This window comes from Augochlora pura, chromosome 5 (genome assembly GCF_028453695.1).
Source record: "Augochlora pura isolate Apur16 chromosome 5, APUR_v2.2.1, whole genome shotgun sequence".
Classification (NCBI taxonomy): Eukaryota; Metazoa; Arthropoda; class Insecta; order Hymenoptera; family Halictidae; genus Augochlora; species Augochlora pura.
The window spans coordinates 20,201,962-20,219,408 of NC_135776.1; the positions used below are offsets into that span (position 1 = coordinate 20,201,962).

The 17,447-nt window shown below is 46.7% G+C and overlaps 1 protein-coding gene across 2 annotated transcripts in view; it reads left to right on the top strand.

Moving 5' to 3' along the window:
• Positions 1 to 2,301: 2,301 nt before the first annotated feature.
• LOC144470132 (band 4.1-like protein 4) overlaps positions 2,302 to 17,447 on the top strand; it is a 61,420-nt gene continuing 46,274 nt past the window's right edge. For both annotated transcript variants that reach the window (XM_078180985.1, XM_078180986.1), the window contains exons 1-2: positions 2,302 to 3,039; positions 10,790 to 10,988. In XM_078180985.1, coding sequence (XP_078037111.1) covers positions 10,875 to 10,988 — 114 coding nt within the window. In that variant the 5' untranslated portion in view covers positions 2,302 to 3,039; positions 10,790 to 10,874. The remainder of the gene's footprint in view (positions 3,040 to 10,789; positions 10,989 to 17,447) is intronic.

Genomic DNA, 17,447 nt, shown 5'->3' on the forward strand with positions numbered 1-17,447 from the left:
GAATTCATCGTCGAGCCCTTTATTTATTTAGCGAGACTAAACGAGGAATATAGACAGTGTCGCGTCCCCTCTCCTAAGATCCTCTACAATGTTGCACGAACTTAACGAGTCACAATAACAAATCCGGATCGATAAAGTGCTGAACGTCGAAAGCCGTTAGTTAGGGACTTCTCGGAACTCTCTCTCTCTCTCTCTCTCTCTCTCTCACGCTTGGAGATAACGTCGTTATCAAGGAGATAAAATCTTAAAGACGATTTTGTGTAACTAATTAATTTTTACAAGTCCTACATAAGCAGAACACTTTTGTGTTCCATGGACATCCGAACCAGCCACAGCTCCCCAAACCCAAAACTACGCAACAGTAAATACGAGACCTCACAAATATGATTGGATAATGCCGCTTACAATACTCTGGCATCATCCAATCATACCGAGGAGAATACATAACCTCTGTTACGCATCGAGAGTTTTTAAATCAAAATGGCGACAGTGAAGTGCGCAAGACAGGAGTGGGGGGTAGTAGATTACGATGACATCGGATGATAATAGATGGCACCACCATGGCCTGACTGACTCTTGCGGCTTTATCTACTTGCGATTTAAATTTGTTGAAACATACAATTAGAGTGCAACAATTATTTCTACGCACTCATTGTTTATACAATCGTCGACGCTATGAAAGAGAATGCTTTGGATTTAGAGAATGCTTTAGATTTAGAGAACGCTTTAAAAACGCCGTTTTTAATATTATAATTACGTCACCTAAAGCACAGTTTAACTCGAATAGAGAACATTTCGAAAAGAGGTAGCCATTTTTCCTTTTATAAATAGCATGAAATGGAAACAAAAATTGTTTTCATGTTCGCGGAATCACACGCCGCAAGGGGCAATCTAAGAAGGTGTTGAACGTTGTCTCGGGGCCAAGGTCCAATAAAACATAATTACCGCGGAATCGGGAACGGCTCTGAAAAGTTTGCCGGGGCCCGTTTGAAAGCGCCACGGTGGTTCGCGGAAACGCGCGCACCCGCAACACCTGTTTTAAATGGGACGCTTTCGCGTCGATTTACTCGCTTTTCCTCGAAGCAAATAAATAGCCCGGCACCGTCCCCCTGTCCGTCCGTGCGGTCCGCGCGGTCCTTGCGAATAAAAAACCCTTTGAAAGCGAGGCGCGCGAGCCTGCGTGTCATTCAGAAAAGTGGCTTAACACGCGTTCGAACGAACGCGGCCGCGGCGCGACTCGAAAGGGCTACCCACACACACCTTCCGCCTCTTTTTCATCGTTTTAATCCTGCGTCGTTCCTTTATTTTTAGGAAGTCGAGTTGATTGCGCAGACGTTACGGGACAACGGTTTTTTGCCGGACCTCTTCCCGCCCGGCGTGTACCAAAGTATTAGGAAGAATAGTGGGCACGAGGCCGAGGTCCTCCGCGGAGGAAGGTGAACACCGGTCGGGACTGTCGAGAGTGGGACAGACTGCTCGCTATATGCTACGCTTACACGCAGCCACGTATCGTTCCCGCGAGACGCCCTGTGGTGAGACGTCGCGCCATTTATGCTATGCTTTCGAAAACATGTACCCATTCGTGGCATAGAAAATTCGGAGGAGCGATTGACGATAATAATTTCGACGTAGGTACGTTGAAAGCCTGCGACATTATCTTTCAATTGTAATTCACTGTTGCAGTAGGTAGCTTCGAGCATTGTTAGCAATTTTTCTAAGTCGAGCAAGTTTAATTATCACCGCTTCACCGCGCGTCTTTGATAGCAACAGTGCACAAAGGGTAACTTTATACACCGCAATCATAAAAGCAAGCCATGAATTTAGGATCGTTGCTGGTAAACCCGAAAGGCTCAAAAACTGCTTTCGCCGTTAAACTGTCGAGACTCGTGCTCGTTTCGCCTTACATTTAAAGCGTTCACCCGTAAAAAATCCGAGCTATTCACGCGGTTCCACGGGAGAGTCTGTCGAGGATCGAGGTCGCGGTAGAAGGGGGAGATCTACGAGGTAGTCGGCGATAATCGCGGGAGAACTCGAGCACGGCGAGCGAATCGCGTCGAGAACGTTTTCGTTGGTTGCGTGACGGAGTGCAATTTTCGGGGTCCGCCGTTTCTCGGAGGGGCCCCGGGGCCCGTCGAGCCGCCGAGGTACGTCACTGTCCGCGCTATCACGATTAACAGAGTGAGCAGCGCGAGACGCGCGTCCGCGGGAGGGAGACGGAGCGAGCGGCGAAGGAAAGGTAAAGGAAAGGAAGGCGCGCAAGGTAAAGGCATATCTTGGATCCTTCGGTTGACTCGGTTCAGTCTGATCCGAGCCAAGCCACTGCCCTGATCCGGTGCGGTGCGCCTCTCTCCTACGGTTCGCTCTCTCTCTTGCTTCGCCGGCCGCGCGCTCTCTCTCTCTCTCTCTCTCTGGTTCCTCTCTCCGTTCCACCACCTGCAGCTCTCGCGGGTCCTCTTGACACGTTCCGCTCTCCTCCGTGGTCTCTAATCCAGCCGTGTCATCGATCGCCGATCCCGACTTCCTTCCTCCTTGTTGCTGGCTCTCCCTGCGCGGTCAGTTCAAGTCGCGGCGAGCCGAAGCGAGGCGAGTCGAGGCGAGGCGGAGCGACGCGCGAGCCACTCCGTTCGTTCGTTCGTTCGTTCTTGTCGCGTTCGCCCGCCACAGACCGAAATCACCACCTGACATGTCACAGTGCACGCGACGCCGTCCTGCCAGCCGCCGACGGTCGTTCTTCCGCGTCCAGTGAACGAACGGGAACACGCGTCGTCGCGTACACGGCGTACGCGCGCATTTCTCTCTTTCAATTTCCCTCTCTCTCTCTCTCTCTCTCTCTCTTTCTGTTTTGTTCTATCGCCAGTGCCGGGGTTGCATTCCGACCGACCGTGATTCTCCGCGTGCGCGCGTTCCTCGAAACTCCGGGATTTCTGTGGATCCGCCGACCGGTACCGGAAGTGTGATGACCCTTCCAGTGGGACGTGCTATACCGATCGACACGCCGACGCCGGCACCGCGATCTGGGATTTGAGCGTCGCCGACCAGGTTCGTATCCACATTCACGTTCCAGCCACGATTTCATTTTTAATTGTCGATCACTTTTGCGATCACCAAGCGCGTCGGCGACTTTTGACTTCTATCGCGACCTGTGTGACGGATCGTTCAAATTAATAAATTGGAAATTAGGATATCGAACGAAAGCAGTGAATTATTGTGACTTCGTTCCAAAGAATCTTTTCTCCGGTGACGAGTCAAAGCGGGACCGCGTCATGCATCTACAGTGTATAAACAGTCGAAACATGAACGTAAGCTGGTGTCATAATTATTGTACATATATCAGAAAAATCCAATAACGTTTCGAAATACACGTTGCTGAAAGACTTAGATATCACATTTCTGTTAGCAACACGTCGAGCGTTGGGTGCAGTGTATGTTACAGTTTGTCGCTCATCCGTGCAGAGTTCGATGTTGGTCAACCTCTCGGCTATCGTCCGAACAAAGAGATTTCGACGACGATTATTCGACGTCGAGGATTATCGCGATTTAACTCGCGTTCGAACGAGTGGTTTCGGTCAGACGTCGTCGAACGGTAATCTCTCGTTCCCTCCAAGGTCCCTCCTCTCGTCTTCCTTTACACTTTGTTAGCGAACGACGAATTGTTTTATTCATGAGCGCGTTATCCCCGCGTTCCGCGGCGTTACGATGTCCCTTTGTTCCCCCTCCCCCCTCCCCCCTCCCCCTACGCCTGGTCGCGGAACGGATAGACGCGCGGAACGAGGGAAAAATTTATCGTCGGCATAATTCGATGCCTCTCCTCCACCTCCTCCACGCCGATCGACGAATTCTTTAACGTGGGATGAGAAGCGGACTCCTCCGTATTGTGCGGCCGAGACGGAACCCCGTCGTCGTACTTTCTTCCGATGGTGCTTCTGGAAACGTCCCGGATAAATGAAACATTTTTTTCCCGCTTCTTTGCCGGGTAGACAATGGGCTATTAGCTGTAAGCACCAATTACGGAGCTGTACGCCGCCGGGCCGTTTCTTTTCCACGGACGAGAGTTGTGCACGCGAACAAAACGAGCGGGGCTGGAATAGCTCGCGCGCGATGCGTTTTCTTCCCCCGTGGCTGAGGCGACTCCCGGAATCGCGACTCACCGGCAAACCGGAAAGAGGAAAAATCAACGAAACCGATCGGGGAGAGTCGCGCAGGTTCGCGAACAACGAGCGGCGCGAAGTCGGTTAATTAAACAACACCTACGGAATGCTCGCCGCGGCAGCTGCGGCGGCGGTTCGCGTGCTCTTCTCCCGGTACTCGGACTTATCTGGCGCGCGATAGCTCTCGGCTGAAATTCACCGGTTTTCCGCGGCAATCGCGACGATCACGGCACGGGAATCTCCGTAAAAAGAGGGATCGAACGATCCGAAGCTGTCGCGACGATATTTGCATTTTCAGCGCTGATTTCGATAAGACTCGAAGACCGAAAAATTCCGGCCGCGTTCCGCGAATCAATTCGACGCCGTGCGAAGACCGTGAGTCATCCGTGGCAACGCGAGCAGAGTCGAAGCCGTGCTCGTAGACGCTTAGTTCGAGGCACTTAGCTCTCGTCCCGAAATCTTTTGTTCGGATCGGTCGTGGCGGCGGTCGGCCTTGAGACCTCGCCGGTCACGATCGAATAGAGAAAACGGTCGCGTTTAATTGATAGAGGCAACGGCGACCTCCTGGCGATTCATTCCGCGACACGGGTTAATCATGGCAATTCGGTAAGCTCCGTCGGTTTCTATTATCCCCCGGGACAGATTCAGGGGATTCTGAAACCTGTTCCCCCCCTCCGTTCACCGGGTGGGTGATGCATCGAGGAGCCGAGAGAGCACACCGCGTGCCGCGCCGTCTCTCGCGGCCTCCTCCTCCTCCTCCTCCACCTCCTCCTGCACCTCCTCCACCTCGGGTTCAATGGCACTCCGCTCCGTCGGTTCGGCACATCGGGACGGACATTTTTAAAAGCGACACGAGGACAAAAGGTGTACTTGGGATTTCTTGACCTTCTACCGCGCGCGGTGGCGTTGCCGCGGCGCCGCGTACCCGCGTACCCGCGTACCCGTGGACTCCGCGACGCGACGGGTGTCTATCCCTTGAAAACGTGCCCGTACGTGACGCGAAAGTATTACGCGGGCACCCGGCGGCCGCCGGGGAAAGGATAGACAAGCGAGACACACGTGACCTTGATTTTTCTATCGACGCCCGGTCACGATAGTCGTCCGCGACGATTCAATTTCGTTTCGTTTCGTTTATTCACCTGCACGGCTGAAAACCTGTTCTTTTGGAATACAGATGCGAGAGCTAGGATTTTAACCCTTTGCACTCGAATGCCGAGACTCTGAGGCACCACTAAAATTGTTCAATCACCTTTTCAAATAATTTTCATACTAACAAAGTAAGTCTGAGGATGTAAGTAAGTTTAAAAAATTGTTAAAAGTGGAACCATTGATATCAGCCGCAAGAATCGATTTGATATGCATAAAAGTTTATTTCGTTAAATAGAATAGAAATATTATCAAGCAGGAAAATGATTTCATATTTTCAGTAAAAATGGATTCGAGTGCAAAGGGTTAATATAACGCGGAGTCTGCGAATCAGCGGTTTAGGCGAACAGTTTATGAAAGCACGTCTCGCTAATACGTCTGTTTCATCGCTATTTTCGTTAACAATTAGAAGCGTCCTGTAAAGAGGGTCGTACTAAATCCTGTCGAGCAGAACGAGGTTCTAAAGGGTCCTAAAGTCCATCCAAAGTTGTCCTAGCAAATCGCTTTGTTTCTTTCTCTCCCGAAGCTGTGGCAGCCGTGAGGAAGGTCAGGACTTAATTACGATCGATGGGCGATAGAAGGTGGAGGGAATCGTCTTCAAGGCCCTCGCCTCTTCTTTCGAAAGCGTCATCTGGAGCAGAGATTTCAACGTCTCAATTTTATTAGGTTGTCCCATAAGTTTCCTCCGCGCCACGCTATGAGTGACTCCAAGTGGCTGTATTTATATAAACATGCAGGCTTATCTCTTAGCCGTTCATGGCATCGGTTTCAGTCGTCCCAGAGCTCAAAGCACGTTTCGTTGGTGACAAAGTCTTTTTTTAAATTTTGTCTGTACCGTTCAATATAGAGAGGCAAAAGAAGCATTTGCGATATGATAGTCTACGAATTTGTTTATTTTGTATATTTTACATTCTCCGGCGCCTATTCCATTAAATTCCTGTGCTACAAATTATAAATTAAATAAATAAAATGTTGAATAAGAAAAGCGTCAGCCATATTTGGGTGACGGGGCGACGAACGTGTTAATAAAGTATTGTAAAATAAGAAAAATAAATTTGACAAATTCATTTTCATTTCGATGCGGAAGAAATGAATAATATTCATCCTCAAAAGATCTTGCATGAAATCTTCCCCACGAGCCAGGCTCGTTATTACAACACAAAGGGTTAAGGAACGTGTACAAGGAAAAGCGGAAATATACGCGGGCAGAGGTACAATATATCTCTGTGAGAACGAACGACGGTTCTAACGCGTCGCCGGGATCGTTACAAAATTAAGATGTATGCGCTAAACTCGGCCAATTACCCCCGCAAATTCCCACCGTTTACAAGCTCCGAAATTCCACGGGCCATCGACGCGTTTGTTTCGGGATGCTGCGTACGGGGTACCGCCGCGCAAATTTATGCACGCCCCTATCCCGCGCATAATTGCCGCACTATGAGCATTATTTACATAACGAGTTTCAGAGGGAACAGACGCACAATCGACACCGCGATATCTGCGCGAGAGCGCGCGCGCGCGCGCGACGCCTCGGTTAATTTCCTCTTTAAGTCACGGCTGTTCCCTCTTTCGAGAAAGAGAAGGATTAAGGGAGGGAGAGAGAGGGAGGGAGGAAGAGAACGAGGATAAACACGGCGTAACAGGCATAAACGTGATTTTCACGGCGGCTCCCGTGGCTCGTTACGTTTCGCGAAACGAACGCGAAACGAATGCGAACCGGATCCGGGAGGAAGAGCGCGCGCTCGCTCGCGCGCGGGGGCCGTGGATCATCCGAGAGAGATTTTTATGATCGAGCGCCTGCTCCGGGGTAGACAGGTTCGACCCGTTTCAGTGGATTCGCTAATCGGAGACGGAAATTTATTTGCAACGCCTCGGGCCCCCTCGGCTTGCTTGGCTCCCCCCTATGGCTGCAATCGGCCACGGCCGGCTGAAAAATCGTAAACAGCTCTCGACGCTTGTGTACCGTTAGCTCATAGTTCCGAGTTCCGAGGCGAGCCGACGCGCAACATCTCGAACACGGATGGCCTGTCTATTCGGACGTCCAACGTGTGCCACGAGCACGCTGGTAGCCCGCCACTAGTTACTGTTCCCTGATGCTTGAAAGCCTTCCGAGCCGCGCCGCTAAAAGCGGCTTTTACAGGAGGCACGCGTTCTCCCGCAAAAATTGATTTAACCGATCCTCTTTCGTTTTTCGATACAACTGACGTCGTTGCGAGCGACTCGAAATAAAATTTTAGCAATCGAAATAAAATTTTAGTAATTGAAATAAAATCGTAGCAATTGAAATAAAATTTTAACAATTGAAATAAAATCGTAGCAATTGAAATAAAATTTTAGCAATTGAAATAAAATCTTAGCAATTGAAATAAAATCGTAGCAATCGAAATATTGTTTATTACCAGCAAAATGTAAAATATAAAATACGGAATGAATTTACGAGGGTAGCGAAGACCGTGATCTTTCAAGTATTCATCATTCGTCCATTATTTATTATATCATTCGTTGCTACTAATTTCTACGATTTTCAGCTCTGTTATTTAATTATTTATTGTCAGAGATGTCTGTGAACCACAGTCCAAGCAACACCCCCGACGAAAGGCGGCTCGCGCCTTGCAGAGGCCAAGGCCACCCACCGTCGCCGCGCGCGCGCAAATTGTAAATTATTATTGCTCCACGATTATTCGTACGGTATCGCGTTTCGCGTGATCCGCGTTATCGCGAGATATTTATAACGCGTCGCCGTTTGTGCGCCCCGACGATGGTTGATGCACGGCCGCGGCCGAACGAAGAAACGCTGATTAAAAGGCGAAGGTAGCGAGAGAGCGTGCGGCGCGAACGGGGACCGAGGTGGATCCCGCTGATAAATGCATCGGTAATACACCTACAGGTGGGAGAATCGTGGAACGACTTCCACGAATACCTTGGCCAACTACAAAATCGATTTTCCTTAGGAAAACTTTCTCTTTGATTTGCCGAAAGTCGGTCGAGCTTTTCTTGGGGGATGTACGAAACTCGCGAAACCTTTTGCGACGATATAAGTAACAGAATTTTGTGTAAACTACTCTTAATAATTTATATAAATATCTCTTAAAAATATCTCTTAAAGCAACACTTTTGTTAAAAAAACATTGTCTTGTCGAGCACAGTTTTTATTTAACGTTTATTTTCCGACGCGGCGCGAGTGTCGCGACGGACAGAGTGGTCGTACGGAAAGGGTTAAGCCTGGTAGGAGAAAAGCCACGGAGCTCGAAGAAGCCTAGCCGGACCCCAAATAAAAATCCCGTACAAACGTTGGCCAGCTCGGCGGTCGGCTCTCGTCTCGGCTCGGCTCGGCTCGGCGTGGCGCAACGCGCAGTATATCAGCCCTGAAAAGAATGTCCCTACGCTCGACGAATCGCTAAGAAAATTAATGGCTCGTGCTTTGCATTCCCGAGAGAGGAGCTTCGAATACCGAAGCGACTTCGGAGGAGCAGCCTTCCAGGTTCTGGCAGGCGGCGGACGAGTCGCCGGTGCGCCACCGGACACGGCTACCGGTGATCCTCTCTATCGTCGCGGTTTCCCGATCGTTCATTAGTTTCTCGAACGGCTCACCGTTATCGTTCGTTAGCGGATTTTCCGGTGTCTCCAATCAATTATTATAGAAACGAGCCGGAGAGATCAAAGAATCGCATCTCCTCTTCCCAAATTGTCCACTTTTCAAGGCGAGGGATTAGGGAGGACAATTAGAGAGAATTTTCACATTGACAAAAGGACTTTTCTTTCTTTTTGGGTTTAACCTTTTGCACTGGGATGGCGACTCTCAGGCACCACTAATATTGTTCTTTCACCCTTTAAAATAATTTTTATAGCAACAATGTTTAATTTTAGAAAAATTGTTAAATATGTTAGTATGCATCACGAGAATTAATTTGACACTTCGTCGCTCAAAATGAAAATACTATAAGACAAAAAAATTATGTTAGATTTAGAGCTAAAATGGCTTCGAGCGCAAAGGGTTAATGGCGCATCGACTGCAATTAACGACAGCAAAATATTAGCATTCAGTGATGGTATTGGCCGGCGTAATTCGCCATCATAACCTAATAGGATTAAAAAGCGGCTGCGCGGTGCGGCACGAAGCGGCGAGTCGGCTGGTCTCAGTCAGATATCATAAATCACGAAATCAAATGCTCGGAGTCGATCGTCCCGTTCTTCTATGCGTCCAAGGAGAGATCTAGATAATTCGCCTCGGTTTCGTATCAACCCCTCTCTCTCCTCTTACCTCGTCCCCGGCCATCTTCCTCCAGTTCTTGTTGCTCGTCTTCTTGCAGAGTAAGTCGACTCTATTAGTCGCAGAAACAGAAACGTGTCCCGTTCGCGGATCCCGCCAAGCGCACGATAGATACCCATCTGATTAACGATCGGATCGGACTCGGATCTTCCCGCTCCCGCTGACTGATTAACGAACCAGTCTTCTTCTTTTCGGTCGGCTAGCGGCTCCTCGCTCCCCTCACCGCTCCGCTCCCTCCGCTCAAGAACCGTCCGTCGATGATCGTGCAGCTCGTTTTGCGACCCCGTCAATGTTTCGTTATTCTATTGCCCCGGCGAGACGAGACTGAATTCTAGATCTGAATGGCATTATTTCATTCGGACGTTCGTCCGTCGATTCTCGGCAACCGTTTTAATTGGTTTCGTTAAAACCAATGAACCGCGGAGTTCCCCCGAACCGTCGACATCTCTAGTCGCGTTCCATTCATCTAGCACCATCGCTCGATGGACAATGAACTTCCGTTGGATCCGTTCCGACTGCGAACCTAGAGAACGTGCAACGAAACAACGAAGGGTTTTTGCGCTCGTTCATCGGAGAACTTTATTCGGCGGAATCTAATTTAGCTTTAATACGCGACTTAATTGCGCCCGGGATAGGTTTTTAATCGGCCCAACTGGAGCTTCCGTTCGTTTATCGTGGAACAGGGACAATTGTCTGCCGTGCGAAACACGTTCGCTAATTTAATTTCGGAATAACAAGCTGCTTAAACTACTGGAAAATTGGTTGGAGAACTGTGCTGTGGATTTAATCTCGCCGCTTTTACGAGGCTAGCGAGCGAGTTGTGTCGCACAGTGGTAGGGTATTACTTTAGCGTTGTTTCGGGGCTCTCGCAAAATTTGTATATTTTCACGACGACACAGACTTTGCAAAATTATCGGAAATGATTCATAAAACTAATAAAATTAAAAGAGAAACGAAGATTAAACATTGAACTAAATAACTAGTCAGTAAAGTATTAACATTGTAAAAATATCGAGGTGACCAGAAGTTTTTATAGAAAAACCCCCTTCCTGCAAATTTTCATATTATTCGACAAAATTTTCTTCGAAACGTTTTTTAACAAAATCGTGATAAATATCTGGAAAAACCATGGTTTCCGTTGGAATTGGTCGTGTCCCATGGGTGCGTCGACGTGTAAGCGTTGGCAGTTTTGATCGGATTACAGCGTCGTCCTCTCGTCTTTCAGGATGACCGAGACCGACGAGCGGATGAACGAGTGAACCTAGGAAGGGAATCGCAAGGGAAACGAGAGGGCCCTGCCGAAGGAAGAGATGGTGGTGGAGTGGCTCTGCCCGGGACTTCGGCCGGCCGGAAGCCGTAGGCCCCGTCTTCTTCACTGCAAGGTGATACTTCTCGACGAGCACGAGCTGCTGCAAGACGTCTTGGTGAGTTTCCGATCGAGTTCCTTTTCTTGTAACACGACGACCAAACTTTTTGGCGGTGGCCGCAGGCGAGTCAATGTTATTTAGCGGAACTGCGGGATCCGTTCAAGTTTCCTCGGCGGTTCTTGCAGCATCGTCTGAGGCACCAACGAATTCTGCTAGTTTCGGTGAACATTCCTTGCATATTGCAATTGCTAAATACCTTATTACCAGTTTGCGAACTTTTATGCAAAATGGAAATTATATCTGCGAATTGCAATTATTATTTGTCAGGTGGAAAGGTCTTTCTTTTTCTCTTTACCCCCTTGCAATGTGACTCATTTTATGCTGCGTTAATTAGTACTTATTAGTCAATTAATTATCTGGTCCTATTAAGGGCAGTATTATAGTACTTATCAGTCTTTAATACTGCCCTTAATAGGACCAGATAATTTTTGCTTTTGTATTGTCTTTATTTCCTGCCATTTCTAGGCTTTGTTAATAGAAAAATACAATCCGTTATCGATTTTCCTAACCTAAAAATAACCTGAAACGACGCTCTTTAATTCTCTGAATCTCTCAGTTGTTTCAAATTTTCCTGGCGTTTGTCGGAAATGCAAATGAGATGTTGAAACAAATATTCGCGTCACCCACGCGACAGTAAAAGGTTTACGCGCGAACGCGTTCGCTATAATATCTATTTCGCGAGACTGCGCGTCGCAGGAGAAATTATTCGGGACTTTTATCGACCGTAAAATTATTGTTAAGGAACGAGACCGTGCACGGTGACACGAGAGTACGCCCACCATTTCCTGCTCTCCTTTTATATCCTTGATTTCTATTGCCCGAAGAGGCTTTGGCGTGGGCGCACGAAATTTCTGCGCGCTGTTGCTAGCTCGTGCGCGAAAACACGCGCTCCGATGTTTCTTACGAAACAAAGAACGCGCGATTAAAAAAGGTACACCGTCGTCAATTATAACGACGAATTGCGACGCTATAGGTGTGGAGTGTATAAAAATATAGGACTGGAATTTAGCGACGAAAAATTAATAATTTAAATTAATAGAAATCAATAATTTGAATCAATAAAAATTAATAATTGAAATTAATAGAAATTAGTAATTTAAATTGATTTAAGCCTAAATAGTATACCAGCTGTTAGCCAAAAGTCGCAAGCTCAAAAATGGCGGCTAGGCCCTTCCACGTTATAAAAATGTCCTAGAATTAATACTAAACACTAACAAATACCATTTCGAACTCTGCTCGCTTTTCAACCCCGGTTAAATAAATACACCCCTTTCAGAGCCCGGCGAATGTGTCGCGATAACTCGAGCCTTCTCGTTCCCGTAACGAGAACACTAATTGAAGCGTGTCTTGCTCGCGCGCGCGCGCGCGCGGGCGCGGCATGCGTAGCCGACGGAAAAATGGTAAATGATTTTCACGGTGCCTTACTTTAGCCCAGCACTTAAAGCCTCCATTACCAAAAGTGGGCGTCGCTCGTCTATTTTAGAATGATTATCGGTTCACGGGACAATTTCGCGCAGACGCGTCGCATAACGAGCATCCTGTTAATTGCTTTTGCCCGCAGACACACTGTGCACGCTCGTGTCTTCTTAATTGTCTGCCGCGCTTGAAAATATTCACCATGGTAACGCGACGCTTTCGAAAGTCGCAAGTTCCGCGTCGTCTCGAAGCGACGAAGTTTTATTAAATTAGTCGTTGCCAAGACGTTCTTTATAAAATATCGCGTTAATTTCCAAGGATTTCCAATTTCTCGAACTTCGTATTTTAGAAGGCGTTTTAACTATTTATGCAATAATAATAATAACTATTATACAATAATAATAGTAATAAAAATAATATTAATAATAACTGTTATATTTTTCAACGAGATGAGCCCTTTGTTACAATGACAGAGAGAAAAAGGGAGAAAGAAAGAACTCGAGACGGATAAAATACAAAAACAAAAAACAAAAAATTTCTTTTTCCTAATCAAATTTATTTCGCAACATTTACAACGTCTCGAATACCAAAATCAATATCATCGTAGCCAGCGCGACTTTCTAATACAGCAACGGCATCACCCGCAGCAATTAGTAAGATTCGTCGCGCTTCCGGTGGCGGACGATTACGCGAATCGATCGGCCGGGGACTTTTGAAAAAAGGAAAAGTGAAAATAAGAGAGGTGAAAAGGGGGGAAATGGGTACCAGCGATTATCCTCTATAGACTGCCAAGGCCAACGGGCTCTCCCGGGACTTTCATAAAAGTCGAGGATCTTCTCGAAGCGAGAGCTTGTGTGCGCTGCCTGGCCATAAAACACTTCCCTTTACGTGTTGCATATTTCATTGTCGCCGGACTCCGTGACCACGCGAATCGCGTGCCCGCCGATTGCGCCCGCGCAACAATTTCTCGCACAAATCATCGTCCGAAATTTAATGCCGTGACCTACTACAACGTTCTCGCGAGCCAGGAACAGGAGGACCCGCCGCACTTTGGGCGCTGTATGGCGAATTTACCGGTTGGGATCCTGTTAACGATTTATAGGAATTTTAAGTAAAACATTTTTTAAATCTTGTGACATGTAAAAAAATGTACAAGTTTTAATAGATTAGTTAATACTGTTAATTTCGGTATTTAAATTGGATATTAAATCTTGGCGATTTCTTGCAATCGATCCGATTTCAAGTTCTCGCAATTAGGCGGAGATCTGTGCGGAGAAAAAACGCGTTGATATTCGAATGGGCAATTAGGATCGATTCTTTTCTGTTCGCCTTGGCCGAGCGAGGTTCGGGCGCAGAAACCGTTTTATTCGGTGGCAAATTAACGGGGCATTTGGCGCGTGGGAGAGCGCGGGTAAGTTCCCCTCTTAGTCGGATTTATTGGCCGGCGATGGTTTATGATTTAACGACGCACCGCGCGATGCGGCTTAATTGCCATCGAGATGGTATCGCGGCGGATCCAGAGGATGGTCCCGGCACATCGGGAGAAGCTCCCGCGGGCTCATTGATTCCCGCGATCGTTGCTCTCGTGAAAGCGGCCGCTGATATACCCGTGTTCTTTCCAGCTATTTCCTGAGTCCGTGTTATTATACATTCACGATTAATAATCTCGGCAGACGAGCGACTCTTTGCCATTCGCGTGATTTTCATTCAAGCGAACGTCGCATCGATCGCATAGTCACGACCAATTCGATCGCGTTTTATCTTCGTTTAGTCTCGATAGATTACACGCTTCCTTTTCATAGATTAATTCCACGAGACAAAGCGCGCAACTTTCCTTATACCGTAGACGAACGGTGCGGATCATGGTGTTTAATTGGTTACGAATCGATTCGCCGCGAACTATGTATAACCAAGCAACGCACCGTAATCGTTGCAGTAAACTATCCCCCGCGAGTGTATTTAAGTCAACGTAGAATTTATACGAACATTGTCGTTGATTTACCGTCTCTAGCAGCTATAATCTACTCGCGGGCGTGGTGCTCGCGTGTTCAGGCTTGCGAAACAATTCTTCCATGCTTGATCGTACCACCGAACCCGCCATTATATGGTTCGTTGTCTCGGAAATGTTCGAACCACTGTTAGACGGTTTCGAAATATTTCGGCGGTCGAGGGTTTGCAAAAACACTCGACACTTCTTTCTTTCTATAACAGTAACAATAATTTATTTATTCAAGTAAAGGAAGTTATTGAAAGGAAGACATTTTATGTAGCAATTTTATATAGCAATCACAGGAGTGCAAACAGAAAAGAGAGAAAAAATCGAAATATATTGTATTTTCTTTTCCTACTCTCTCTTTATATATATTTTTATTTATTTATTTATTTATTTATTTATTTATTGAAGAACTTTCCTCTGTGACATGTTTGACTTTAAAAAGCAACTAATTAATTGAATTTAAATAAAAAGATTTCACACGTCTCACACGATAAATGTAAAGTTAATTATGCTTGACAGACAAAAGGCACAGTAATTGGCTCTAATACATAACATTTGTATACATCGAGAGAGAGAGAGAGAGAGAGAGAGTTTATTCTTAGCGTGGTACAATTGTAGTCTATTTAATTCTAAGAGGGTTAGCATCGCGCGAAACGAATCTAATGAATTCGGCTAAGCACCGAAGAACTGTAATCGCGCACGATTCCGGCCACCAGGTGCGTTCGCGTTTGTTCGCGTTTGTTCGCGATCCGTTGAAGACGATGGCGGCCGGTTCGCGGCTCCCGCAACCGGCACCGCCAATCGCCGTACAGATACGAGATACGAGGTCATTAAGCGGCCGCGTAGCCGGGACCGCTCGCGCTCACGTAAATACCCTATTATTCATCCTAGCCCGAGTCTTGTCTATCAAACGTTTGCGCGCGCGCGCGCGCGGGCGCGGGGTATAGCCCGGCTGCTTGTAAATTATCCCTCGGCCCATGGCGACTACCTTTAACTGGATGTCGTGAACGTAACATTAAACCCAGGCGAAACGTTGCCGTAGCAAGGAGTAAGGTATTAGGCATCACTCAGCGGCTCGTGATTACCGGCCGAACAATTTGTAATAACAGGCGGCCGTGCTTCTCCGGGCCCGGATAGATTTATCTGCTACTCCGGCGAGAGGCTGCCCCGCGAAAACTTCGCCTTCTCTGCCCAGTCGAATGCGCGCGAGTCCGTATCATTATGCCTTGACCCTCGGTCTGTCCCGGGGGTGCTCGAAAGTAGCGGTTTCATTAGGAGATGCCACCGGGGCACCTTGGGAACCCGAAAAGAATTCCTCTGGCACGCCGCGACGAACTCCAAAATTATTTTCGAAATTATTTTCGCCACTCGACTCGCAAACGGTTAACCCTTTGCACTCGAAGCCATTTTTACTGTAATTCTAAAATTACTTTTCCGACATATTGCATTTCCAGTTTATATGACAAAATGTTTTTTTATGCGTATGAAACTGTACCTTGTAACTCGTGCAACAGCAGTTATACTTTTAATAATTTTTGAAATTCAATTTTTCATAATATATATATTATTTTGGAATGTAACAATTTTAGCGATGCCTTAGAACCGCCACTCGACTCGCAAAGGGTTAATATCAATTATTAAGATAAACTTGTTAGATCGTACTGTGTCGTAAACTTTAACGTTACTATATAATTTTCTAAATATTACACATCTCTCACGATTATTAGAATAAATAAAATGAAGATGGGAACGAGAATTTAGTTAATGACAAATAAGAGAGACGAGAGACACGCTGATGCAGTCGCGGATGCAGTTAGAACAAAGTGTTGCTTACAATCCGGAAGTGGTATATTACGTCGCGGCGCATTACGATGCAATTAAGCGGACAAAAATCTGTCTGCCTACGCGCGGTTCATCATTCACTCGTATAAAGACTGACTTCTGAGTTCTCTTCGTCCTTGGTTAAGCGAAAGATCTACACCCGGCAATGTCGGGGGGTTAATTAACTCCTCTTTCTGTACGGTTCGCGGCGCGATGCCACGGGCAATCATCGATAACCGCCTCGGATCTAAAGGGTGGCTCGCGAATAAACGGCGGCCGTCGATGACGATTCCATTCTCTGATCCACAATTTTTCAAGGAATTGTTATCCAAGGAAATATGTAGTTCTCCAAGAGAGTGCTCGCTGGAAATTTGTAATAGTTCATGCGTGCAGACACAATTGTCGATTAACCCTTTGCACTCGGAGCCATTTTAACTGTAAATCTGAAATAATTTTTCTGGTTAGTGGTATTTCCATTCTATTTAACAAAATCAATTTTTATGCATACAAAATTTATTCCTGCGATCCCTGCCAACAGTTTTACTACTTGACAATTTTTTCAATCTAAGTCTTATTGTTACAAAAATTATTTTGCAACGTAATAGTATAATTTTAGCGATGCCTCCGAGTCACCACTCGAGTGCAAAGGGTTAAGATATTAGGTTTGCTACTAAGTCACTGCACTCTTCTGCGTTGCCATTTGAGGGAATTAACGCAATGACTTATTGGCCAAACTAATACATGAAAGCGACTCTTACAGAAAGCATAGTGAAATTTCAAAGATATGCATTACTATTGTTAGAAGAATTTTATATTTATTATATATTAGATTATATCTACTTGAATGTTTAAATATTGCTGACGAAAGGATTTTTTAGGATTTTAAGGTGACGAAATTTAATTCCTACTTGAAGGGGCGGATAAACATTTCTACTTAACAGCTAATTACTAAAAATCGTCCTCACGATTCTGACTCGTTATTATAGTGCAATGGGTTGAATCCATCTTCGATGTTTCGTATCGAACCCGCGAATTCGAGACGTTGCCTGCCCCCGGCGTTTCTATCCCGCGAGAAGCGAATGACTCGTCCTGGAAGGTCGAGAGCATCGTTGCAGAAGCGGCAAATTACAATGTCAGGAACGCAGAGAGAGCGAGAGAGAGAGAGAGAGAGAGGGATCCTCTTTTCTTTTGGAAGCCGTGGCTTGAAAAAACAGTGTGCCCCG